The sequence below is a fragment of the Archocentrus centrarchus genome, chromosome 5 (genome assembly GCF_007364275.1).
Source record: "Archocentrus centrarchus isolate MPI-CPG fArcCen1 chromosome 5, fArcCen1, whole genome shotgun sequence".
NCBI lineage: Eukaryota > Metazoa > Chordata > Actinopteri > Cichliformes > Cichlidae > Archocentrus > Archocentrus centrarchus.
This window is the reverse complement of record NC_044350.1, coordinates 9203463-9230763: the sequence shown is the minus strand read 5'-3', so window position 1 is coordinate 9230763 and position 27301 is coordinate 9203463. Positions and strand designations below refer to the sequence as shown.

Here is a 27301-nt window from a genome sequence, read left to right as displayed (position 1 = left end):
AAAACTCATTCAGTGTTAGAAGGTTACACATGTTTCTCAAAGAAGGTAAGATTTCATTGATATTTGGTGAAAGGCTGGATAAGAGACAAAGAAACAATGGATTGGTTTTTGTTTTTATGCACCTCTTAGACACCTTGTAGATTTCTAATTAACAGAAAATTGCTCAGTGGGCTAATTAAGAGTCATATTTCAACCATTTTTGCTGGGTAGGATGTTATACTTTCACTGCGTTGTTATGGTGTCCCCAAAAAACTCACACTGGGCTAAATTAGGACAAAATATAACAGACTTATAAGAACCAGAACTAGTCCATGGATGCCTGGTGCTTGGTGGGTAGTCTTCCAACTAGTTTGCAGATCAGTGACTTAATTAAATGCAAGAAAACAGCAAAGAATTGTCACTGCAGGGTTTCCTGCAGCCCAGTGTCTCATCTTATTTTCATTTTGTTTGGCTTAAAGCCCCGAAGGTTTTTTTTTTTTTTTTTTTTAACGCTCACAGAAATCAAACAGAAAATATTAACTTCTGAGAATCTGCAACCATCTACAGTTCTTTGGAGTTTCGCTACTACTTTCAATCTCACAGCACACCCCTCGGGCATTCAGCAGCATCCAGCAGGCTCTGATGCTAAGAATGTGACATACCTCTTAACTTTAAATAGTAAGTGTGCACCAGGCAGCTGAGAAAGACTGTTTTTGTTTGTCTGTGTGTGTGATTTTGTGTGCACACACACATGCACAGTGTATACACACTGGCATGTGTGTGTGACTGCTGGTCCTGTTTAAAGTAACTGGCTTAATTCTGATGTCTTTGGCATGTTGGTAAGGAAGGAATGACTGTGTGCTCTAAAAGTGGGAAAGTACAGCCCTGGGCAGGAGTTACAGTAACTATCAGCTCCACTAGGACAAAGAGGGCTTTTAGCATTTTGCAGAGCTTAATCTATATGATGAATAACATCTCAATGTTGTAACACACCGCTTTTCAAGATAAAGTGCATGAAATTGTTCATGCACTTTATCTTGAAAAGGTGTTCCCTGACCGGGAATCGAACCCGGGCCGCGGCGGTGAGAGCGCCGAATCCTAACCACTAGACCACCAGGGACTTTGAACATTTGAAAAAATTTTTCTTTTTTTTTTTACATACCGTCCTTATCGTCAGTTATGACATATATAGATTAGACATCCATATTTCAGCATCGGTTTAATTGTGGGGATTGTTCACTATTTACTACTGATCGGAGCCGAACAGTGCTGAATGTGTACCCAGAAATAAATCTGCTTTAAGGGAACACACATGTAATAATTTGGCGTCAGTAGTCATTCTTAGAGTCATTCTTCTCTTAGAAGTACACAGCAGTTTCATTTAAAAGACAAACACCTATCATCCATTTATTACTTACACTCTAAGTGCCACGTTCCGCTCAAAAACATGTTATTTGTTGCGTTTGATTTTTGGAGCTCCAAAGCAGTAGTTTAAGGTTGAGAGATATATTTAACGGATCCCAATCATCGTCTGCACAAACAGGTGATCTAAATGGTGATTTTTTCCAATATTTCTGTCTCACTTTGTGAACATTTGAGATATTAGTTTTGTGATGTTCTGTGAAAGAGGATGCCTCGACGAGTCTTACTGTGCGTTCATCATCTTTAAAACAGCGATGAGTCGGGTTTTCCACCATCACACAGCTGACACCTTGATTTTAAACGAGTGCCAAGTTTTATGAGTAATAGTGCCTGAGCTGTTTGCTTACTTGCCCTAGGCTAAAAAAGAGAGAGAGAGAGAGAGACAGAGAGACAGAGAGAGAGAAAAGAAAAAGAAAAGTGTGAACTCCTTTGAAACATTCCGGACTGATGATGGTCAATATTATATTCATTAAATATTTCGTTAAAATAAAATGTTGAGAGAAAACTGTTCCTTAATGCTCCACAGCCGCAGACTTGAGTCAGAGACTGATTGTAACACAGCTGGGCCTCCTTTCGCTTCAGGCTGGCAGTTGGGCAGCTCCGCCTGGATCAGCCCTTATTTCGTTTGGTGATGTGTTAACTGTCTGGAAATGATTTTAAATGATCCCGACAACACATTTCCTCTAGCCTACATCGGGTTATAGAACTGGGAAGATTCCCAGATCTACAAGGAGGTGCTGCTGGGTGGTGGACACTCATTTAATTTAGTGCAAAGAGGATATGACTGCCAGCGTCAGCAGGAGGAGGAGGAGGTGAGGCCTGATGCCACTTGTGTTGTGTCCTGAAATTGTCAGCTGTTGGCCTGTAAGCTTATCGTTAACGATGAGAGAGCCATTCCAGCTGTACCTTCCCTCACGTCACACCTAATAATACACTGTGACAACAGACAGCGGGACCGATGGCAGTGAGCAGTCTGACTCACTGCAGTCTGAAACAGCACTATATAATGTCTGAGAGACAAAGACACACACACACAACAGAGTAACAACCAGCAAATCAATTACACTGTCTGTGGGGTCAGAGCACCAACTCTAACGGCCATGTCACAGGTAAGTTAGATCATCTTAAATACAGCAAATTAATACACTCATCCACGTTTAATCACATACATCAGCTTTATTTGCCCTTCTTTTCTTCGCTGTAGCCAGGCGAGGTAAAGAAGAAGAAGCGCCCGCCGATGAAGGAGGAGGACCTGAAAGGAGCTCGCAGTAAACTGGGACTGAAGGGCGAGGTTAAGAGTAAGACCTATGAGGTCATGGTGGAGTGTGGTGAGTCCTTTACCCTAATGTGGTTTATATTCTGACACTGCACAGAAGAGTAACACGTGAATTAACACTGGCAGACATTTTTCCTTCCTCCATTTAAAAGTGCAACCTTACAGGCATGTGGACAGTGAACATGTTTTTTAAATATATATATATATATATATATATATATATATATATATATAAACGCAGTAAGACTTTATTAGTCAGATGTGTGTTGTTTGGGATTTTCTGTTTGCACAGAAAAATATTGCGTTCCCTGACCGGGAATCGAACCCGGGCCGCGGCGGTGAGAGCGCCGAATCCTAACCACTAGACCACCAGGGACACATAGAGCTACTAATAAGACACTTTCTTTTTAAAAGAACATTGACACATACGGCCAATAACTTCGGTACGTTGGCTAGTTTTCTCGAAATGCGGTGTCGTTTCTCTGGCTTCTTCAAACACTGAAATGAAGTGAAGCCTCCCGTAAAGACAGACCTACGAGGTCACACGCTGCGCTCTGCTGCCAGAAACATCCACTGGAGCCTCTCAGCCCTGCAGCGGGACGATGTGCTATTTGGTCCCAGCTTTACGCACTTAATAATTCAGCTAAGTGCTCTAAAAACTCATTAACTTCTTTATTTTCACTGCCTGTTTGGGCTACTTGCATTTTATTGCCTATAGAGTACCTGCATTTTTCTATCTACATTTTACTACATTTACTTCAAATAAATCATATTTGTTTATAGACTGAACATGCTGGGATTGGTTTCACATTGAAATTATAGAGAGAAGCCTATGCCTGAGTCCATTCTGATACACTGTAGTAATTAAAGTCTGCTTATAGTGCTAATAGTTAAGTAGCATTAGTAGCAGTGTTTGTTGGAAGGTACTGGTACTTCCCCATAACAGCACTGGACCACACCCCAAACACAGTGACACATCAGCGTCATTCTGATTTATTTTAGCTGCATCTGATATGAACCTGATGCTGAATGATTAATATTCCTGGTGGGGTTTTACATTGCTGTGTTCCAGCTGTAATGCCAGTGTTGTGCCAAAAAGTGATCATCTGCCATAAAGTGATTTCCGATGTTTCTATGTGCTTTTATGTGTAATGTCTTTCCTTATACTGGTGAATAGAGTGTAGTCAATATGATTTATGAAGGGCTTATATATAAAATGAAGAAATAACCTGTTTTTCAAGTATGTTTATGACTCTGCATTATTGCACCTACATTATAATAAATCCAGTCCTCTTTGGTCACTTAAAATATCTTTATAGAGTGTAATGTTATATTTGTTCTGATTTCTGCTACCCTCTTGGCCAGATTTCTCTTTAAAATCTGGCCAATCACAGTTTTTACCCTGATAAATAAAGAATATATAAAAGTTGCTGCCAAAAACTGATTGTAGCTTCTACCTTGTGACAGAAATGTTGTTTCTCACTCAAAAGGACTTAATATCATTCACGAGCGATATGTTTGACATATTTTTCACAGATTATAGGTCAGCAAGTCATTTACAACAGTTTAAATACAGGCAATCATTTTCTGGCAATCACTTTTTGGCAGATGATCACTTTTTGGCACAACACCGGTAAGCTGGAAACACATGAGCTAAGTAGCACCTTAGGTAAAATACACCTTTTTGTAATACTACTTGAAGAAATTCCATCTTATATGTTAATGCGTGGATACTTTTTTCCGGAATCAAACCAATTTCACTAACTTCCCAGGCATTGCTCATTTGAATAAGAAGCTGATTAGTGTAAAAACAGGAATATCTCAATTCTTCAACTGTGAATCAAGCAAGTGCCACCCACAGAGAGGTTATTTATTCATTTTCTGACTTACATCCTGCGTCTCTTTCTGCCGTCAGAGCGTATGGGAAAAGTGGCTCCATCTGTGTTCAGTGGCGTGAGGACAGGAAAGGAGACGGTCCTGGGCAAGCCTGCAGATGCCAACGCTCCTGGAGCCAGCGTGTTCAGCAAGTGAAACACTCTGCAACCTGAAACCAGACAAATATAACACTGAATGAACACACACTGTCAGCTTTGTGCGTCTGAGTCAGTGACATAAAAGTTGGTATTTTTGCTTGTTAAATGAAGATTTTATGGAATTAAAGACAGGAATGTGGTTTATTGCTACCATGTTTATGTTACTATTATATATTGTAATTTTTTTTTACTATTTTCCTAAATAAACTGTAACTGTGAAGTAACTGTAGAGGTCTTTTTTTTCAGCAACACTTAATGACTGATATAGGATTGGAATACATTGTAAAAAAAAAGCCTGTGATTACATTTATGAGTAAAAAAAAACATGCACATTTTTCAGAAAAGAAATATGTGATAAATATTGACTTTTTTTTATTAATGTTCGTGACTTAAGTCTTATTATATAATTTTATGTTTACACCAATCTCAAGATTTTCAAAGGTCGTCCCTACAGGACACTGTTTTTAAAAGAAATGTTAATTTGTTTGGTCATCATTAAACAGCAGTTCTTGTCCCTTTTAGTCTCTATGGGACATGCATGAATCAACTCACAAAGCATTATGAGACCTTAGGTGATTGGAGGGGGGGGGGCTAACAGGCAGTGTGAACAAAGTGAGGTGTCCAATCTGCTGATGAGTCTGCAAAGATTTGTGCTGCCTTGTTATTTACCCCAAATGAGCAAACATCTCTTTATGACAGTCTGTCATTAGTCTGAAAGCCTTTCTTGATTCAATCACTGCACTCGATATAAACTAGAGATCATTAACTGATAAAAAATAGAAATAGAAATGTGGGTGTTGTTCAAAGGTCTATGAGGCAAAATATGTGCTACATCATGAAATGAGAAAGCAAAATCTTAGAGAAAGGGTATGATTTCCTCTGGACAGACTGTTGGACCTGTTAGGCGGGTCCATCCAGAGGAACAGCACATAGATAAAGTTTGTGAAATACACTCAGATCAGTTTGGTGCTTACAGATACACACTGTGGTTTCTGACAAACATCATGAGCCTCAGGGCCTTTCTCATGTTGATGCTCACGCAAAAGTGAATTTCATAAGGACATAAGGGTGAATCTAAGTACTTAAAATTTACAGGGCTCATTCCCACAATTTACTTTACTGCCCTGTGATACAGCAGCTGTACATCTCTGTGGGAGTCCTGCCATTAACATCCCATGAATTATATCCTCTTTGATGTGAGACTAACAAGGAGTGTGAAAAAAATCCAAAAACGTCAGAATCCATTTATTACTTTGTCTAGCAATTATGTTATATATAGGAAATAAAAGGGCCTTTTTTTTCTAATATGTGGATTAATTACAGTGAACAAATAGAAACTGTGGGGGTGAGTAAACATAATTCCAACTCCACATCTGTAGAGATTGTGTCTGCTCATGTTTCTGGTCTTAAAGATAAATGAAGTAAGAAATACAGATAATCTAACTTAAGAAATGATGAAAATCCTCCCGTATCACCACCCTACACTTACTGTAACTTGTTAAAGTGATGAGGGAAACAGCACAAATATAGCTTTATAATGAGTAGACAAGGACATAATGTCATGTTTGTATTATGAACTATTTCATAAGCTCTAAAAGAACGCTAATAACCTAACTGCTGCTTTTTGCAGTTTAATTTCAGTCCCTCAGACGTCCACACACTAGAAACACACTCTTTGAGCTTTTCAGTACCTCACGGCCTGCTGGACATTGCGCTCAGGAGTGTTGGTCAATAATTTAGGAAAACACACACGTACTTGTCCCTCCCACAGGGGACTGAGCGTTTTTCTCTGCACTGAAGTCAGCCAGTGTTCAGTCAGAGTTTGGTCATGTCTGGACTGTTGGGTGTTCGCCTGCTGCTGCTGTGGGGCTGCGCCTGCCTCTGGCTGAGCTGCTCAGCCTCAGGAGCTCTGGTCATCTCCGGGGACAATGAAGCTACACAGGTAACGTCAAACACTTGTGTTTATGTATTCTGATACAAAATCACACTATTGTAACTTTGATCGTGTTCACCTCACTTCACTTCAGATACTTTATCTGTGCCTCATATCTCTGGCATTTTTTGTAATTATTATTTTTATATTTATTTATAAGAAATAAGCATATTTCTTGAATTTTAGTACTTTCTACATTCTTTTGCACTTTTTATTTATACTGCAAAAATTCAGATTTAAATTTATAGTTGATTCATAATAGTTCATATAGTTCTGTTTTCTTATAAATTGAAAAAAAAACTCACTCTTATTTAGCAACTATCTATTTTTGTATAATTGCTCATAAAGTTTTTCTTACGGCATACCTCATGTGACTCAGTATTTTTTCCCCTGTAATATCCTGTTTTTGTATTTCAGGAACAAAGAGGGGCTGCCAGATCACTGCAGGTACTTGGCAAACTATTCACACACACTCCTTTTTTTCTTGGTGAAAACATCTCATTAGTTTTTATTTTTCTCATTGTGAAACTCCAGTATTTCGTAATGCATCATAATTGCATAACTTCAATTTCAACACAACATAGACTACATTCATTTTAAAGACCAACAGCATAAAGTTATAGTGGAGAATCAGAGTTTTGAGCAGAGCTTTGAATTTTGGGCAGCCACACTCAGGTGTGGGAGGAGTTTGGCGAGGCCTCGAAGCAATTCTGGCAAATCGTCAGGCGACTCAGCAGGGAAAGAAGTGCTCTACTCACACGGTTTATAGTGCGGGTGGAGTGCTGCTAGCTTCAGCTGAGGCTATAGTCAGGCAGTGGAAGGAACACTTCAAGGACCTCCTTAATCCCACTGACACGCCTTCTGTAGTAGAAGCAGAGTCTGGGGACGAGGGGGATGACTTGCCCATCACTGGGGGTGAGGTCACTGAGGTGGTTAAACAACTCCTTGGTGGCTGGGGCCCCCTGGGGTGGACGAGATTTGCCTTGAGTTCCTGAAGGCTCTGGATGTTGCAGGGCTGTCTTGGTTGACACGCCTCTGCAACAATTGTGTGACCGGGGTGATGGTCCCCACCTTTAAGGAGGGAGTCCGGAGGGTGTGCTCCAGCTTTTGGGGGATCACACTCCTCAGCCTCCCCGATAAGGTCTCAACCAACAGCACAAAGTTGTAGAGGAGATTCAGAGTTTTGAGCAGTTTTTTAAAATATTAATTTGAAAGTAATATTTTTTTCTTTTTTCTTACACAAAAGAAGTACAAATGATGCAATGGTAAGAAAGACATATAAATACATTTGTAGCCCCATTGATGATAATTGAGATGAGAAAACAGTACAATTAAAAATTACATAAATTCAAAGGTGTACTGGGGCTGCACAAAAGCAAAAGATGTACTTAGGTAGGTTGAATGTGTCATAAGAGATCAATGTGTTTGACTCTAGTAAGCCTTGAAGAGCTCTCAGTGTTTCATTCCTTGGCTGACCTCTCAGACCAGCACACAGAGTAGTGGATCAGTGAAGTGACTGACAGAGGATGAAGCTCCTCATCACAATGCCTCTGTGGTCATCAAATTTTAGATGGAAAAATGTAGATTTTGTCCCTCATCACTTCCACTGAAAGCAAATCTTTTATGGGCCAGTATGAACAATAACTACAGCCAGAAAAACCTATTTCAGTGTTCACACACAGGCCTGACTTTAAAGCAGCAAATCTTTCCTTTATGTACTACACAGGTTTCTTTTTTTCCATATTTTCCTCTCCGTCTCTCCGTCTCAGGTGGAGGTATACAGTGTGACAGTGGACTGCACTGTGACGTCTCGGTTCGCCCACACCATCATGACCTCCAAGGCTCTCAACAAAGCAAACTCGTCCCAGGAAATCTTTTTTGAAGTGGAGCTGCCCAAGACTGCTTTCATCACAAACTTCAGCATGTGAGGCTGTTTTCGATCTCTCTGTTCTGACTGCATTTGTAAGACGATGCTTCATTTCACAGTTGTGCTCTAAAGCAGAATTTTTAATTACATTGCAGTCAGTTTACTTCCTTTAACATGTGTCGTGTCTTTCTCCGTCTTTGTGTTGCGCAGGGAAATCGAGGGTCAGGTGTATGTCGGAGAGGTGAAGGAGAAAGAGAAAGCCAAGAAACAGTACGAGAAGGCCGTTTCCTCTGGACAGACTGCTGGACTCGTCAAGTGAGTCAATCCAGATGAACAGAACCTGAAGCCAGTTTATGTAAATTCACTGCAGCAGCAGCTGTCACTTGTGTCTGTGCTTTCTTACAGGGCTTCAGGAAGAAAGATGGAGAAGTTTTCAGTGTCTGTCAATATTGCTGCTGAAAGCAACGTGACTTTTGTCCTGACATACGAGGAGCTCCTTCAGAGGAAACTGGGCCGATATGAGATTTTGACCCGAGTCAAACCCAAAACACTGGTTCAGGATTTTCAGGTGAATCCATGTTTGATTGCCCCCCCACCCCCTTATATTTCCCAAATGATGCCAAATGAATGCCTCACTTCAGAAATGATCTCCTGTCTCTGTGTTTTTCTTTGTGGAAACAGATTAAGACAAACATTTATGAGCCTCAGGGCATTTCTTATGTTGATGCCCATGCGACCTTCCTCTCAAACGAGCTGCTCCCTCTGATGGAGAAAACTGTCACAGACAAAAAGGTACCTGAATAAAACTTATGATTGTCTGCAATAAACTTTCTTTAATTATTATACTGCAGTATATTCCAAGATTGAATCTCAAACGGGAATATAATTGTGCATGTATTAACTACTTGTCAGGCGCATATCTCTTTCTCACCAACTATGGAGCAGCAGAGGAAGTGTCCAGGTTGTGATGGAACACTCATCGATGGTGATTTTATTGTCACCTATGATGTGAACCGAGAGACGAGACTCGGGGACATACAGGTCAACTCGAAAGCTTCTTGTACTCAATAAGATCCAAAAGGTTTTTTTTTACACTGTTCTTTATGCTTACTGCTTCCTTTTTTTGTTTTGTTTTTTCAGATTGTAAATGGCTACTTTGTGCACTTCTTTGCTCCTCCCGACTTACCCAAAGTCCCAAAGAATGTGGTGTTTGTTATTGATATAAGTACATCAATGATGGGAAGAAAGATTGAACAGGTTAGAAGCTGATCAGACTGTTGATATGTTTCTAATAGATCACATGCACACATTTCACCGTCTGACTCTTTGTAGACACGAGAAGCTATGCTGGCCATTCTTCAACAAGTGCATGAAGAAGACCACTTTGGAATTGTCCTGTTTCATTCTTGGGTTGAAACCTGGAAGGAATCACTTAGCAAAGCAACAAAGGAAAACATAACTGAAGCCATGGATTACATTAGAGGACTAGGACCCCAAGGAGGTTAAAAATAAAAACACAAACAAGTGGCAGCAGCTTTTTTGCCAAGTTTTATCTTTGCTCACTAATTTAAATAATCATTTGAAAAATTGACCTGTGTTTCCCTTTTAGCTACTAATATCAATGATGCAGTGATGACTGGCATAAACATGCTGGTCAAAGACAGACAGATGAACCGGCTGCCAGAGAGAAATGTAGATATGATTATTTTACTGACTGATGGAATGCCAACTGTTGGTAAGCATGAAGAGCTCACACATACTGTAGGAAAGAGTATGTTTGGTCAGTGTACACTGCATTCAGCATTTTTACCTTTGTGGGTTGCATGTATGCATCTTAAGAGGAGACCAACATAGAAAAGATCCAGCAGAATGTGCGTACAGCCATTGGAGGAAACATGTCTCTGTACTGTCTTGGATTTGGAAATGATGTGGATTATGCCTTCCTGGATGTGATGAGCACACAAAACAAGGGTCTGGCCCGCAGAATCTTTGAAGGTTCAGATGCTGCTGTTCAGCTCCAGGTACGAGTTTAGTATGTAGGGTCTTTTTTCATTTAGCCATGTTAAATTCCTCTAAAATAATAAGGAATCACTATTTGATTATAAATTTATAATAAAGTTAGAAAGTTGTTACAAATGCATGTGATAAAGTATGTTTATGCATTTATTCCAGGGCTTCTATGAAGAAGTGGCCAGCCCTCTACTTTCAGAGGTGGACTTGCATTATCCTGACAATGCAGTGGACTTTCTGACTACCAACCACTTCAGCCAGTTGTTTAATGGCACAGAGATCGTCGTGGCTGGTCGAGTGATGGACAACAACCTGGACAACTTCTTGGTGGAAGTGTTTGGACAGGGGGTGAGAAAAAATGAGACAATGTTGAGGTGGACCTCAGGCCTATGCTTTGTTTTGTTTTGTTTTTTTAAACTCTGCTTTATAGACACCTTTTCTTCTTCTTTTGTTTCTCCTATAGTTTGAAGAACAGTTCATAGTCCAGGGCCAAGCCAGCACTGAGGACTGGAATGTGATCTACCCAGACGAGGAGTACATCTTTGGAGATTTCACTGAGCGTCTGTGGGCCTACCTCACTATCCAGCAGTTACTGGAGAAGGGGTCAGTTTAAGTCAGTTCAGTTAAGCCGTTGAGTAACATTGTTCTCTTAAAAATATCAATCATAATATATATTCCTGTTGGAAAGACCAACCTACTGAGCATGTGCCAGGCAGGCAGCAATGTAAAAGTAAGGTCGGATGCCGATAGCCAGTGCTGGAGTGGACGCTGCGATGGACTGTGACAGAGAAACTTATCAGATGTCAGGTGGATCCAGACACATCATCGCTGTTGGCGTTGTGGTCATACGCATCAGGCAGCCCAGTGCACACTGAAGAAACCCTGTAGTATCAAGGTCATTTTAGCAAAATATAAGCACCTCAAAGATCTTCCCCCGCAGTCCTTCGAATGGGTTCATCCTCTGTTGCTCATTGGGTCCATCCTCTGTTGCTCATTGGGGCTGACCGCACCCACCTCATAACACCTACTGCACCAGGTCGTCTTGGACCACCAGCTGGTCAAGCTGCCATTAAGACTCATCTGGGATGGGTGCTGCAAGGACCAACTCGACTTGTGCAAAGACAGCTGCCTCCACAACAATGCCTTTCCTCTCCCTCAGCCCTGTGGAGTCAGAACTTAAGAAGAATGTGGAAAGGTTTATGGCAGTTTGTCTTACCTTATCATTGTGGGAAGTTGGCAACTAGATCCTGAGCTGCTCAAGAAGCCCTTAACCGTGGTCTCAGATGTTGCAACCAAACTTCTCTGTGACACCACATTGACTGGAGAAAGTTGGTACATCCCCCATCATATGGTCAACCACAAAGGCAAAGACCATATAGTATTTAACCCCTTAACTGGCAAGGGCCCGGTGACGGGCCGTTTGTAGTCTCTTTTATATGGCAGGCTAGACCCTCCCATTTTTATTGACACGTCATTCGGCCAATCATGTAACTGGCTGCACCAAATCACCTGACAAAGCTACGTGACGCCCTCTGAGTATTATTGGCTCTGGGAAACCCATTTCTTAACATTATTGGCCGAATGAGGTGTCAGTCAAAATGGGCGGGTCTAGCCTGCCATATAAATGCACTTCATTCGGCCCGCGGACCAGACGCAGCCGATTAATAGGCTATGAAATGGGTTGTTCAGAGCCAATAATAACCAGAGGGTGTTATGTAGTTGTTTCAGGTGATTTTATTTGCTGCCAGTTAAGGGGTTAACTGTTCCTTCCAGTATAGTGATCTTAACCTCAGTGAATATTTATTGCCTGGTCCAGCCTTGAATCCCTCTCTCCTGGGTGTACTCCTTCGTTTTAGGGAGCACAATGTTGCCATCAGCGGAGACAGACGTGGTGTGTTTCACCAGGTGTTGCTCTTCCAGAGGTGATCCATGAGATTCATGTCTTCTGGGATGCCTCTGAGAACACTTACGGGTACATATAGCCTACCTGCGCTCAGTGGATCTTGTTGGCCATGTAGACCTGTCCTTCCTTTTGGCCAGATCCCATGTAGCCCCACGGAAGTAGCACTCTGTGCCACGTCTTGAACTCTGTGCAGCATTAACTGGAGCTCAGTTGGCTAAATTGCTCAGAAGGAAGCTCACCACATCAATACAGGAGGTCACTTACTGGACAGATTCCACCACAGTCCTCCACTGGTTGAATTCTGAATCCTGCCATGTCTGGAATGTTGCAAATGGAGGTCTAGCCAAACAACAGATCAGTTTCCATTACAACCCTCCTGTTGCACCACCTTTTGGTGGGATATGGGATTGGGAGATCCATTCAGCTAAGATGGCACTTTATATGGTTCTTGATTCAGAGGCAGTCTGAAAAAGTCCTAAGGACAATCATCATGGAAGTTGAAGCCATCCTCATTTCGAAGCCCCTTGGGTATGTCTCAGCTGACATTGCAGACCTTGATCCTGTGACCCCAAATTGTTCATGGTGCGGCCTTATGGCTCAGTACCCCAGGTTGTGTACCCCAAATCTGAGCTCCTAAATAAGAGACGATGGAAACACTCACAAGTGCTGGCTGACAGATTCTGGGCAGCCTTTGTAAGAACTTGCCTGGACTGCAAACCAGAGGGAAGTGGCAAAACCCCACACCAGACATCAGAGTAGGAATGGTGGTGATACTGGCTGACCCCCAGTTACCTCGGTCATTATGGCAGATTGGGAGAGTGGTCAGGGTATTTCCAGGACCAGATGGGCAAGTGAGAACAACTGAGGTACAGATAAAGGACTGTGTGTACACCAGAACTATCAACTGCTTAATAGTGCTCCCAGAGATAACAGATCAAGAGGACAACCCTGACAAGCAAGGCCGACAGTAAGTCGGCCTTTCTAGGGAGCAAATTTGGTCACAAATTTGGGGTGGCAATGTTGGAAAGACCAACCTACTGAGCATGCACAAGGCAGGCAGCAATGTAGTAGTAAGGTCAGATGCTGATGGCGAGTGCCGTGTGGATGCTGAGATGGACTGTGACAGAGAAACTTAACTGATCTCTCACATATGCAGCAATGACGCACACTACATACATTAACTGCATTTCACTTTATCTTGTGCCTTTCTTATGAGTACTGTGAGTTGGAGGTAGCATTTATACTGTTATCAACTTACAGTTCATTGTGATGCGTGATAATTAATAACAATGCTTTCCCTGTGTATTCTTATACTGATTTCTCCTAGTGTAGACTGTGTGCTGACTTTACCCTTTTTAGCCCATATACATGTTAGAATGTTTAACTTTATTGTGGCATGCATGTTATGTTTATATTAATTGTAAGCTAGCTGCTGGCTTGCTGACCCATTTGTGGATGGGCATATAGCAACATGTCCACCCATTAGTCACCAATGTAGCTACTAGACAGTGTTGTATTGTATTTCAAGAATCAAGAATCAAGAATGCCTTTATTAGTCCCACAAATGGGGAAATTGCAGTTAACAGAACATCCATCCAAAACAAAAACATAACACAGACAGGGGGGGACAGATGTCTGAGGTCATGCAACCGTTTCACAACGGCGCTACCTTTAGCAGAGAGACAGAAAGAGATACATTGGGATAGTTAGGTTCAAAAAAATCATCTCATACTGTGTTCATAAAGAACACCTTACGAGGTTCCAAAAAACACCTCAGCAAAAAGCATATTGCACATATAAAGCCGGGATAGCAGTATGGTGGGTAGGGTCAGGGTCAGGAGGGGACGCAGACGGAGACGAGAGGGTGGGGGCATTGTGGAGCCCAGATGCCAGCTCCCAGGCAAACAGTTTGCTGATAGTGATGGAAGTTCATCAGCAGCCTTGGTACACCAGATCCAGCTTCACAAATCACAGAGAGGGCTGAGGGGGATAGCGGCCTTCACACATAGTTCTGGAGAGATATGATTGCCAGCCAAGGCCGGCTAGGGAGCCGAATTCTGATAATGCAGGTGTTGTTTTGGAACAGGCTGCTTGTTTTTTCAACAGCCTTCAGTCTCACTGGGAAACCATTCAATAAATCCAATAATCCAAATTCATTAGTTACCGTCCTCACTGAGCAGAACCGTACCTTATCTCCAGATCGAACCCCTCTCACCTGCTACTCCCCAAGTCTACGGCTCAGGTTCATCAGGCTTTGAGTCTGAGTCTGTACCATTCTGGTCAGCCCATCCACCTGGGTCGGCAGCCTCTGCAGATGTCGAACTGCCGTCCAGGTTTTCTTGATTTCACGGTAAATCAGGTATCCTCCAAGCCCAAACAGAAAAGATACCGCTACCAGATAGCCAAATATGTAAGCGTCTTCCACGTCTTCCACCTCTAGGGCCGAGAAGCACACAGGTCTCCACGAGCTCCAAGAGTCGATGACGTATCCAACCGGGTCTGTTCCACTCGGACACGCAGGCTCCCCTTTCCCAGATCTCATAGTGGAAAAAATTCGATCCATGGTCTTGAAGGCCCAGTTTGCCAAATCCATATTGCTCTCAATCTTATTCTTATTCGAACAGTGTGCAAGAGACGCTCTCACAGCAAGCAGCAAGCAGGAAAGATAGGGAGGGCAGGGAGAGAGATAGAATGCGACCGTCCCCGTCAGAGGCTGGAGCAAGAATGATTTGAATGTGAATTCCCTAATGCCTGCAGAAATGGATTGAATTAGGTGGCCGAGGGCGGAGGCCCTGGCGGACCGATCCCCGGCTATCGAAACTGGCTATTGGGACATGGAATGTCACCTCTCTGGTGGGGAAGGAGCCTGAGCTAGTGCGTGAGGTTGAGAGATACCAGCTAGATATAGTTGGGCTCACCTCAACGCATGGCCTGTGCTGTGGAACCAGTCTCCTGGAGAAGGGCTGGACTCTGTTCCAGTCTGGAGTTGCCCTCGGTGAGAGGTGGCGATCTGGGGTGGGTATTCTTGTATCCCCCCGGCTTGCTGCCTGTACGTCGGAGTTTACACCGGTGGACAAGAGGGTAGTTTCCCTGCGCCTTCGAGCTGGGGAACGGGTCCTGACTGTTGTTTGCGCTTATGCGCCGAATGACAGTTCAGAGTACCCACGCTTTTTGGAGTCGCTGGGTGGGGTGCTGGAGGGTGCTCCATCTGGGGACTCCATAGTCTTGCTGGGAGACTTCAACGCTCACGTGGGCAATGACAGTGAGACCTGGAGGGGCGTGATTGGGAGGAACGGCCTGCCCGATCTGAACCCGAATGGTGTTTTGTTATTGGACTTCTGTGCAAACCACAGTTTGTCCATAACGAACACCATGTTCGAACATAAGGATGTCCATAAGTGCACATGGCACCAGGACACCCTAGGTCGCAGGTCGATGATTGATTTTGTAATCGTATCATCAGATCTGCGGCCGTATGTTCTGGACACTCGGGTGAAGAGAGGAGCTGAGCTGTCAACTGATCACCACCTGGTGGTGAGTTGGATCAGGTGGCGGGGGAAGATGCTGGACAGACCTGGCACACCTAAACGTATTGTGAGGGTGTGCTGGGAACGCCTGGCAGAAGCCCCAGTCCGGGAGATCTTCAACTCCCACCTTCGGCAGAACTTCGACAGCATTCCGAGGGAGGCTGAGGACATTGAGTCCGAATGGACCATGCTCCGCACCTCCATTGTTGAGGCTGCTGCTCAGAGCTGTGGCTGCAAGGTGGTTGGTGCCTGTCGTGGTGGTAACCCCCCGAACCAGATGGTGGTCACCGGAGGTGAAGGGAGCCATCAAGCTGAAGAAAGAGTCCTATCGGGCTTGGTTAGCCTGTGGGACTCCGGAGGCAGCTGACAGGTATCGGCAGGCCAAGCGGAATGCAGCTCGGGCAGTGGCCGAAGCAAAAACTCGGGTGTGGGAGGAGTTCGGTGAGGCTATGGAAAAAGACTTTCGGACGGCATCAAAGCGATTCTGGCAAACCGTCAGGCGACTCAGGAGGGGAAAGCAGTGCTCCACTCACACGGTTTATAGTGCGGGTGGGGTGCTGCTGACTTCAACTGAGGCTATAGTCGGACGGTGGAAGGAATACTTCGAGGACCTCCTGAATCCCACTGACACGCCTTCTGTAGTGGAAGCAGAGTCTGGGGACGAGGGAGATGACTTGACCATCACTGGGGGTGAGGTCACTGAGGTAGTTAAACAACTCCTTGGTGGCAGGGCCCCTGGGGTGGACAAGATTCGCCCTGAGTTCCTGAAGGCTCTGGATGTTGTAGGGCTGTCTTGGTTGACACGCCTCTGCAACATCACGTGGAGATCTGGGGCAGTGCCAATGGATTGGCAGACCGGGGTGGTGGTCCCCATCTTTAAGAAGGGACACCAGAGGGTGTGCTCCAACTTTCAGGGGATCACACTCCTCAGCCTCCCCAGTAAGGTCTATGCCAGGGTGCTGGAAAGGAGGGTCCATCCGTTAGTCGAACCTTGGATCCAGGAGGAACAATGCGGTTTTCGACCTGGTTGCGGAACGCTGGACCAGCTCTTTATCCTCTCAAGGATATTCGAGTGTGCGTGGGAGTTTGCCCAACCAGTCTACATGTGCTTTGTGGACTTGGAGAAGGCATTCGACCGCGTCCCTCGGGGTGTCCTTTGGGAGGTCCTGCGGGAGTATGGGGTGTCTGGCCCATTGTTGCGGGCCATTCAGTCTTTGTACAACCGCAGTGAGAGCTTGGTCCGTATAGCCGGTAATAAGTCGGATTCGTTTCCTGTGGGTGTTGGACTCCGTCAGGGCTGCCCTTTGTCACCGATTCTGTTCATAATTTTTATGGACAGAATTTCTAGGCGTAGCCAGGTGGCGGAAGGCTTCTTCCTCGGTGGCCTCAGAGTCTCATCTCTGCTTTTTGCGGATGATGCGGTTCTGTTGGCTTCATCAGGGGGTGGCCTCCAGCTCGCAGTGGAACGGTTCGCAGCCGAGTGTGAAGCGGCCGGTATGAGAATCAGCACCTCTAAGTCTGAGGCCATGGTCCTCAGCCGGAAAAAGGTGGAGTGCTCTCTCCTGCTCAGGAACGAGTTCTTACCCCATGTGGAGGAGTTCAAGTATCTCGGGGTCTTGTTCACGATTGATGGGAGAAGGGAGCGGGAGATCGACAGACGGATCGGGGCTGCCTCTGCAGTGATGCGGACGCTGCACCGGTCTGTCGTGGTAAAGAGAGAGCTTAGTGTAAAAGCGAAGCTCTCGATTTACTGGTCGATCTACGTTCCTACCCTCACCTATGGCCACGAGCTTTGGGTAGTGACCGAAAGAATAAGATCGCGAATACAAGCGGCAGAAATGAGTTTCCTTCGAAGGGTGGCTGGCCTCTCCCTTAGAGATAAGGTGAAGAGTGCGGCCATCCGGGAGGGGCTCAGAGTAGAGCCGCTGCTCCTCCACATCGAAAGAGCCAGTTGAGGTGGCTCGGGCATCTGATTAGGATGCCTCCTGGCCGCCTCTTAGGTGAGGTGTTCCGGGCATGTCCCAACGGAAAGAGGCCCCGTGGTAGACCCAGGACACGCTGGAGAGATTATATCTCTCAGCTGGCCTGGGAACGCCTTGGGGTCCCTCTGGATGAGCTGGAGGAGGTGGCTGGGGAGAGGGAAGCCTGGGCTTCTTTGCTTAGGCTCCTGCCCCCGCGACCCGGCCCCGGATAAGCGGAAGAGAATGGATGGATGGATGGATGTTCATTTATAGATTCCTTTGTGGTATTCTGTTTAAATCATTTGTGGTAACAAAGATATTTTCCTTCTGGCAGCAAGAGCGGTACACCAGATGAGAAAGCCAACACCACAGCCAAGGCCCTGGAAATGTCCCTGCAGTACAGCTTCGTCACCCCTCTCACATCCATGGTTGTTACCAAGCCCGAAACTGAAGATACACCAAGCGGCCCTCTCATTGCTGACAAGCTGACTGAAGGTAACTGAAGAAAACAGGGTTTAAAAAAGAACACTGGACAGGCTTTTCTTAAAGAGACAAAGACTATATTGATGGATGCCTCTAAATGCCATCAGAGGAAAAATATGTGAATGTGATTTGAAGGTAGACTGTCCCTTTAAATGGCTGCAGTCGAGCTTTCCCAGAAAAGCAGGCCATGACTGTAATACATTCACAAATATTGCTGGCAACCGAGTTCATATTTTCAGCATATTATTGCTCTTTAGTGAAGTATACCAGCAGCAGCTGGACCTCCAGTTTAAAGTGCATACATGTACTCAGTTACTCCTGTCTGTCTGTTTCCTGACAGAGCAAAGACAGAAGGCTGAAAAAATGGGTAAGACATTTTTATCAAAATAAATAAATGAGATAAAGTCAATTTGTTGTATTGGTTCTAATTAGGATTTTAATGTCCCTGTGTATAGGATATCAATATGCAGCTCCACAGTTGTACCCACAGTCTTACAGGCCAGCACCCGCATATCTGAGTAAGTACATCACACACAGTGATGTCACAAATTAAAATAGGATAGTTTAACCGCCCTCCCCCCAAGTGTGACATCTGACTTTGCTGATAAAATTACAATAACAGGCAGTGTATGGATTAGATAAACATTTACAACAAGTCTGACTTTAAATTTGGTGCCACCATAAGTTTTAAATCTTTGCAAATAATAATCTCAACTCACCTGAGTTCTCACAGGTGAAACATCATGCTGACATTACTGCTGCTGTGGTCAATCTAGTGTTTATGATTGTTGTTGTATTCTGGGGTCACCTGTAGTTACTCCTGTCTGTCTGTTTTCTGACAGGGCGAACACAGAAGGCTGAAAAAAGGGGTAAGACATTTTTACCAAAAAAATAAATAAATAAATGAGATAAAGTCAATTTGTTGTATTGGTTCTAATTTGGATCTTAATGTCCCTGTGTATAGGAGATCAATATGCAGCCCCGAAGTTGTACCCACAGTCTTACTGGCCGGCAACCGCATATCTGGGTAAGTAATTCACACACAATGACGTCACAAATTAAAATAGGATAGTTTATCTCCCCCAACTGTGACATCTGACTTTGCTGATAAAATTACAATAACAGGCACTGTATGAATTAGATAAACATTTACAACAAGCCTGACTTTAAATTTGGTGCCACCACAAGTTTTAAATCTTTGCAAATAATAATCTCAACTCCGACTACACCGATTGGTCCAAATATTTGTGCAAAATATTGTCCCTCTAAGATAATGAATTATTTTGGCTTCATCTAATTTTTTTGTTTTGTTGGCTTGTGTTCATCAGCACGTTATGATGATGCCATTTCTTTAACTTTATTGACACGCCTAGACTGTGTGAAAAAATGGATGTAGTGAAGGGATGTTATGAAGCACCAAGCAGAGCATTTTGGCAGTCGCAATCTTGGTGCTTTGAAACTTAAGGACATGACTAAGAAGACCCCTTTCTAACTCATATGCTGCTCTTGCCTCCTTTTTTTACTCTAACAAGGGAAGTTTACAAAATGACTCCATGTTGTCTGCAATCAGACTTTAAACTGGCAAGCAAGACCATCAACTCATCAGGAAAAAGATTCCTGAAGCTGAGTGCTGTTTTCCCATAGGCATCTATATATAGAATTATTTTTGAAATATTACGGTATCTCCCCCTGCTGACCATTTGAATGACTGCATATTTAAGACACCTCCATTTTTGCTGCTCTTTTCAGACCCAGAACCTTCTTCCATCTTTATATACAGTCTACAGTGGACAGATTTTTTTCAAAACAGTATCAAGAGTGCAAGATGTGATAACAAAATGTAAGCACATGTAGCCAACATCAAAACAAAGCCTGACTTAGAAGATGGATGTGGTTTCACCCCTGAGTTCTCACAGGTGAAACATCATGCTGACATTACTGCTGCTGTGGTCAATCTAGTGTTTATGATTGTTGTTGTATTCTGGGGTCACCTGCAGTGGATGGAGATCCTCATTTCATTATAGAGCTCCCGGACAGAGGAGATGCTTTGTGCTTCAACATCAATGACAAACCAGGAACCATTTTCAATCTGGTCAGAGACCCAAATTCAGGTCAGTCCTGTGTACAGAATTTTCTTATGACTTAACAAATACAGTCTCAGTGACCTTTTGGTTCTTTTTCGTGTACTTTGATAGATCAAGGTTGAAATTGTATACTGATATTTTTTTCTCAGTTTGGACATGATTTACACAGTATTTGCTAGAAAATCATAACTGGATCCCACTGTACCCAGGTATTTTGGTCAATGGTGAGATCATTGGAGACAAGAAGATTCCCCCTGATGGGAAAATCAACACCTATTTCTGGCGTTTTGGCATTGTCCACCAGACCCTCGGGGTCAGGCTGGTGGTGAGCACTGAGGACATCTCTGTGTTTCAGGACGGCAAACAGGTCAAACTGCTGTGGTCTGATACAGCCTCCCTTAAAGGACCCAAGTGAGTGATAACACTGTTAAAGTAAAAACAAAAACAGTCCCCTCTACATGAGTCACGGGACATGTGAAATCCATTTTAGGAAGCATGATTACTCTTTCCCCTACAGTGTGGATCTTCTTGTGACCAAGGATCGCAGCCTAACCGTAACACTAAGAGATTCGGTTAAGTTTGTGATCCTGCTTCACAAAGTGTGGAAGAAGCACCCATACCACCGGGACTACTTGGGTTTCTACACCCTGGACAGCCACCTCCTGTCCCATGACGTCCACGGCCTGCTAGGTACAACATGACACATTTGCTACAAATGTATTTGTCTTCTCTGAATTTGTGGTGGTTTCTCAATAATAATTTCTATTATTTTTATCATCTTACCTGCTGAATATTCTTAGTGAAGATTTGTGCAACCAAATAAAAACAAAGCAAACATCATTATTGAAGAGAGGGATTTAATACTTTAATATATTTTGTATATTACATTAAAACAAATATAACAAGGCTGAAAATGATTTAACTACATTTGGCAATTACCACAATTGAAAAGGGTGAAAATTTATTGTAGTTTAAACGGTATGCCATCCTCCAGGTCAGTTCTGTCATGGGATTAACTATGAGGTGACAGACTTGCGTCCAGGAAAAGTCCCAGAGAAACCAGACGCCACCATGTATGTGAAAGGACAAGAACTCAGTGTGACCAGGTACACTAAATGCCTCCGTTTGGAATCGTTTTCATGTAAAATACATCTGAATGGGTTGTTGCTTTGTACGTGCGCTGAGTGAACTGTCTTAATGGTCTTTCTTTCAACAGAGGCTGGCAGAGGGACTTCAGGTGGGATGTGAAGAATGGAGAAAATGTCCCGTGCTGGTTCATTCACAATAATGGAACTGGCCTCATTGATGGAAACGTGACCGACTACATTGTGTCTGGCCTTTTAAAATCTGTTTAAAAAGAGGCCGCACAGCTGTAGCTGCTGCTGAAGTCATCAATATGAAATTCATGAAAGAAATATTCAAATCTGCAGACACAACACCAACATGTAACTAACACAAAACAGGTTTCATTTGTAGTGCTGTGCAGATAATTTACTTAATGGTGGCAAATACTGGGGGATGATATTAAAATACATGTGAAACAGTTATTAAAGATGGACTCAAACTGGATTAATATGTGTCGGTTTTTCATTGTTTTCAATATTGTTCACGTGCATTTAATTTAATCTATCCTCCTCTTTCCTGGAAGATGTACTTGATGTGGAGAATGTCTAAAATTGGGGCGGGCAATTAATTTTCCCAAGGGGCCACATGAGAAACAGTGACTGTTGTCGAGGGCCACACCAATAAGCTGAACTCATTTCTCTTTATAAGTATAACCTCTTTCTAAAATGCTACAGGTAAGAGTGGATATTATAATTAGGCAATGAAAATGTGAAATAGGCATCATTAAAACGCCAATATTTTTATCACTATTTAATCAACATTCCCCAAAATAATTCTGAACAAAATATGCAGACTTTTAATTTTATACAAAGTGCTATTTCTATTTTACGTGTAGCTGAATTACTTTAGCTGCAGTTTTTCAGTTTCTTTTCTTGTTCAGGGGGAAAAAGTTTAGACTGTTTTGGGCTTGAACAAGTGCACTAACACCAGGTTCAATGTTGTCACTGAGAGAGGATCTGATTTTTCTAAACTTAATCAATGAGAATGTTTGTTCACAAACACTGCCCTCCATGATGTTTGTAGTTTTTTCCCTCCGTACATCACCACAGTTGATTGTGAATCAAGCAACCTGAATCAAGCGACCCTGAACAGGATAAGCGGAAGTGAATGGATGGATGGATATTTTCCTAAATAAACACTTAATGATTGATATAGGATTGGAATACAGTGTAAACATAAAAAAGGCTATGATTACATTTATGAATTAAAAAATGTACACATTTGTTTCAGAAAAGAAATATGTAATAAATATTGACTTTTTCTATTAATGTTCGTTACTTTAAGTCTTATTATACAATGTTATATTTAGACCAATCTCAAGAGTTTCAAAGGTCGTCCGTACAAGAAAGTTGTCATGTCCTGGGCCGGTGGCCCAGTGTTTTATGTTTTTGGGTATGGTTTCTGTTTTCTCGGGTTGTGTTTTGTTATCTTTTGTATTTGCCCTCAGTTATTTCTAGTTCCTTGTGTCTCCCTGTGTATTCCCTTCGTCTCCCTTCCAAGGTTTTTGTATTTGTTTCCCCCCAATCTAAATAAATACCTTTTAAGTTATGCCAGTCTCTGGAGTCCTGCGTGTTTGCCCTTCCTCGCCCGTTTCATCCCCGGCCATGACAAAAGTGTTTTTAAAAGAAATGTTCATTTGTTTTGTCACCATTAAACAGCAGTTCTTGTCCCTTTTATTTTCTATGGGACATGAATGATTCAACTCACAAAGCATTATGAGACCTCAGGTGATTTTTTTTTGGGGGGGGGCAAACAGTGCGAACAAAGTGCCGATGAGCCTGCAAAGGTTTGTGCACCCTATTTACCCCAAATGAGCAATTAGTCATTAGTCTGAAAGCCTTTCTTGATTCAATCACTGCACTTGATATAAACTAGAGATGCCCACGCATCAACAAGTGGTTAAAATTTACAGAGCTCATTCCCACAAAATGTCTCAATTTTACTTTACTGTGATACAGCAGCTGTACATGCTACTTCAGTTATTCTCTGTTGGAGTCCTGCCATTAAAATCCCATGAATTATATCGTCTCTGATGTGAGACTAACAAGCAGTGTGAAAAAAATAAAAAAAATCAGAATCCATTTATTACTTTGTTTAGCAATTATGTTATATACCGGAAATAAAAGGGCATTTTTTTCTTCTTTTTTTCCTGAGGAAAAAAAAGAAAAGAAAGAGAGAAGAAAAAAGTAAGTAAAGTAAGTAAAATTTATTTACATAGCACTTATCACAGATAAAAATCACAAAGTGCCTCACAACAAAAGACAAAAATAAAAGTATAGTAATATAAAACAATAGAATACAGTAGAATACAATATAACATGTTAATTAAAAGCTTGTCTGCATAAAAATGTCTTCAGCTGCTTTTTAAAAGAGTCAGTGGAGTCTGTACAGCGTAAAGACAGTGGAAGAGAATTCCACAACCTTGGTGCCACAGCCCCAAAACCCCGATCCCCACGAGTTTTGAAACGAGTGCGAGGGACCAACAGTAACCTTTGACCTGATGATCTAAAAGCTCGGGATGAAGAATATGGTTTCAACAGGTCAGAGATATACTGGGGGGGGACTTGGCCATGTAAGGCCCTAAAGGTTAAAACTTAAATTTTAAAATGAAATCAAAAATTTACTGGCAACCGATGAAGAGAAGCCAAAACTGGAGTGATATGAGATCTTCTATTGGTGCCAGTTAAAAGTCTTGCTGCAGCATTCTGCACAGTTTGAAGATGATCCAAAGCTGATTTGTTGAAACAAGTAAAAAGATCATGACACCAGTAATCTGAGTTTTGAGATATTCTTTAAATGATAAAAACAATTCCGAACCAGCTGTTTGGCTCAAGGGACACTGAACTCTCAAAAATGACACCTAAATTTCTGAGGCTTGATTGCACAGAAGGGCCTAAGAAGCTGATATGTCGCCTAATTTCCGAGATCATGTGGTCAGGAGCAATAATCAATGTTTCCGTTTTATCAGTATTTAACTGGAGGAAATTGTCTAACCATTGCTTGATTTCTGTCAGGCAATTACTTAAACTGGACAATTTATAAAACTCAGAGGCCTTGAAAGAACAATATAACTGACTGTTATCAGCAAAGAGATGATAAGAAATATTATTGTAACGTCTTATAATTTGGCCTAGAGGAAATATATAAATTAAGAAGAGAATTGGACCCAAAACAGATCCCTGAGGTACCCCACAAGACAAAACTGTTGTTTCAGACATCACTTGATTCCAGAGGTGGCAAAAGTACTGACATTCTGTACTTAAGTAGAAGTACAAGTACTTATGTTAAAAAATACTTTAGTAAAAGTCAAAGTACTGGTTCAACTTCTCTACTTAAGTAAAAGTAAAAAAGTACAGGCTCTGAAATGTACTCAAAGTAAGAAAGTAAAAGTAGTTCTTTGGAGGATGTTTCTACCTGCTATTTTTGTGTAAAACAAACCGAACCTCATTATATATTATATTATGTAATAATATAAAATAGTACATGAGAATACAAATGTTATTCCAATTTAAATTTTAATTCTAATGAATGCACTCAGCTTGAATCTGTTATGTAGGACACAAACTGTGAAAGGGAATTTAAACACAGCTCTGTTCTATGTGTCCTCCATAGTAGAGGGTGACTGTGCCTCCACCTAAACACCAACATGAGGATACTCAGGGGTTACAGTGGGATTCAGAAGGTGGAGGAACCCTAAGATCAGCTGTAGTGGCTCTGCATGGGGAGAAGAACCACAACTTTCTATTGTGAGCTGCAGTAAATGATGTTGGTGTGCAGGCTGTGATCAGCTGACCTGCTGCTGCTGCTCTGAGGTTTACTGCTCTGTGTGGATGGACTGAAGTCACAAAGATGTAACCCAGTATTTCACAGCTCTCTGAGCTGATCTCCATCCCCTACACTGACAGCATACAGGCTGCATAAATGTTGGACTCAGTGAATGAATCTCAGCATCAGCAGCTTTGATTCAAACTCATCTCTGCTGCACTGATGTAACCTGTAACTCTGACCATGAACACAAACACTGTGCTCCAGTCCAACACAGAGCTTTACTGTAAATACAGTACAACAAGCTAACCTAAACTGCAGTATTTTCATAGAATCTTTGAATTACACAACGTCAGCATACTTCAGTTTATTTTCCAGTCCTTACCTTTAAATCTAACCTCTCTTCTTCCTCTCCTGTCCTCTTTCTCCATCTCTGAGTGAACTTCTCTCTCTTTGCTCTCCCTGAAATACAGCAGCTCTTCTTTTAGCTAGCAGACACACTGTGTAACAAACTGCACACACTTTGTGTGTTTGCTGATATTTGTTGAGCATTTAAAAACGTTGCATTTACCTGCCACACGTTACTCCCTTCATGCTCGCTCCTCTTCAGTAGCGCTAGCTAAGCTGTTTATGTGCCGCAGCGCAACTTACGGACTCGGTCCGGCCCGCTGTAACCCCTGATTATAGCGCTATAAATGAGACGTTAATTATATGGGTTTGCGTATTTAATCCCTTTGTACGAGATAAGCCCCGATGATGGAGGATACGCCAGTACGATTGTCTCTTATGTGTTATTATTCCTCCGTTTAGGCTCAGATCGTTTGATGTTTGACGGCGCACTGACCGGAAATGCAAACTTCTCTCTGACGTGTTAAAAAGTAACGAGTCTGTTTGAAAATGTAAGAAGTAGAAAGTACAGATACTTGTGTAAAAATGTAGGGAGTAAAAGTAAAAAGTAGTCAGAAAAATAAATACTTAAGTAAAGTACAGATACCTGAAAAATCTACTTAAGTACAGTAACGAAGTATTTGTACTTCGTTACTTCCCACCTCTGCTTGATTCACATGAACACTAAAAGACCTCTCAGATAAATATCACACGAACCATTCTAAAACAACACCAGCAATCCCAAACAGATCTCTAAGCCTGTTTATCATGATACTGTGATCAACAGTATCAAAAGCAGAGGTGAGATCTAATAAACCCAAAACTGTGAACTCTCCAGAGTCTGCTGCCATCAAAATGTCACTAAATACTTTAAGTAACGCAATTTCAGTGAAGTGCAATTTGCGAAAACCAGACTGGAAAGTGTCCATAACATTGTTTTCTTCCAAGAAATGGTTATAATGTGTATAATGTTCTTGCGTTGTTTCTTTTCTGTTTACGTATATTTATATGTTCCATAGGTTTCATTCATGTTTAATAATTCTCTTTACAATATAGGGGTATAGGGGGTGGGGGCAACTAGTGCCCTACTTGCCTGTTTTTTTTTCAGTCCACCTGCATATGTCAATGATGACTAGTTGCCAAACGTTGTTTACCTGTTCACTGTTCTTTGTCTTTCTAGTGTCTTTTTTTTTCCTTCCCCTTTTTATCTATTTTTGTAACTTTGCTATATTGGAAAACTTTAATAAAGAAATTGAGGAAAGAAAAAAAAAGTTGTTCTGCTACTGTTTTTTTTTTTCAAAATCAGTAGCAGAAAGAGATGGGTCCAAATGAGGTTTCTTTAAAATTGGCTCAACAGCAGCTTGTTTAAAGAAGCTGAGAACTGAGCCAGTTTGAAGAGAAGTATTTATCATCTCCACTATACAGGGGCCAATAGAGTCAAACACACTAATAAACAATGAAGTGGGAAGGCATCTGCATCTGTAAGGTAACAGATGCAAAAGAGGACCAGGTGTCAGAAGTAAGCAAATTGCAGGAATAATATTGA

General features: G+C 42.4%; 2 protein-coding genes and 2 non-coding genes across 5 annotated transcripts; 2 read left to right on the top strand and 2 right to left on the bottom strand.

The window, feature by feature from the left end:
• Window positions 1-1027: 1027 nt before the first annotated feature.
• trnae-cuc (transfer RNA glutamic acid (anticodon CUC)) lies at window positions 1028-1099 on the bottom strand. The gene has a single exon. It is a non-coding gene; the product is annotated as a tRNA-Glu (tRNA).
• A 1278-nt stretch (window positions 1100-2377) lies between these two features.
• On the top strand, window positions 2378-4934 carry mustn1b (musculoskeletal, embryonic nuclear protein 1b). Its single transcript, XM_030730261.1, has 3 exons — window positions 2378-2510; window positions 2606-2729; window positions 4593-4934. The coding sequence occupies exons 1-3, from the start codon at window positions 2502-2504 to the stop codon at window positions 4706-4708; spliced, it is 249 nt and encodes an 82-aa protein (XP_030586121.1). The 5' UTR covers window positions 2378-2501; the 3' UTR covers window positions 4709-4934.
• Window positions 2982-3053, bottom strand: trnae-cuc (transfer RNA glutamic acid (anticodon CUC)). The gene has a single exon. It is a non-coding gene; the product is annotated as a tRNA-Glu (tRNA).
• Window positions 4935-6530: 1596 nt separating the features above from the next.
• LOC115780564 (inter-alpha-trypsin inhibitor heavy chain H3-like) lies at window positions 6531-22047 on the top strand. 2 transcript variants are annotated; one of them, XM_030729824.1, is made up of 23 exons: window positions 6531-6652; window positions 7061-7090; window positions 8413-8567; window positions 8721-8825; window positions 8916-9078; window positions 9192-9302; window positions 9423-9551; window positions 9651-9767; window positions 9843-10011; window positions 10120-10245; window positions 10350-10531; window positions 10683-10868; window positions 10984-11123; window positions 18246-18406; window positions 18735-18761; window positions 18850-18912; window positions 19237-19263; window positions 19359-19421; window positions 20392-20505; window positions 20688-20889; window positions 20996-21168; window positions 21473-21584; window positions 21695-22047. In XM_030729824.1, the coding sequence occupies exons 1-23, from the start codon at window positions 6539-6541 to the stop codon at window positions 21831-21833; spliced, it is 2808 nt and encodes a 935-aa protein (XP_030585684.1). In that variant the 5' UTR covers window positions 6531-6538; the 3' UTR covers window positions 21834-22047. The 2 variants fall into 2 exon arrangements, with proteins under 2 accessions (XP_030585684.1, XP_030585685.1); XM_030729825.1 differs by lacking the exons at window positions 19237-19263; window positions 19359-19421.
• The last annotated feature ends 5254 nt before the right edge of the window (window positions 22048-27301 follow it).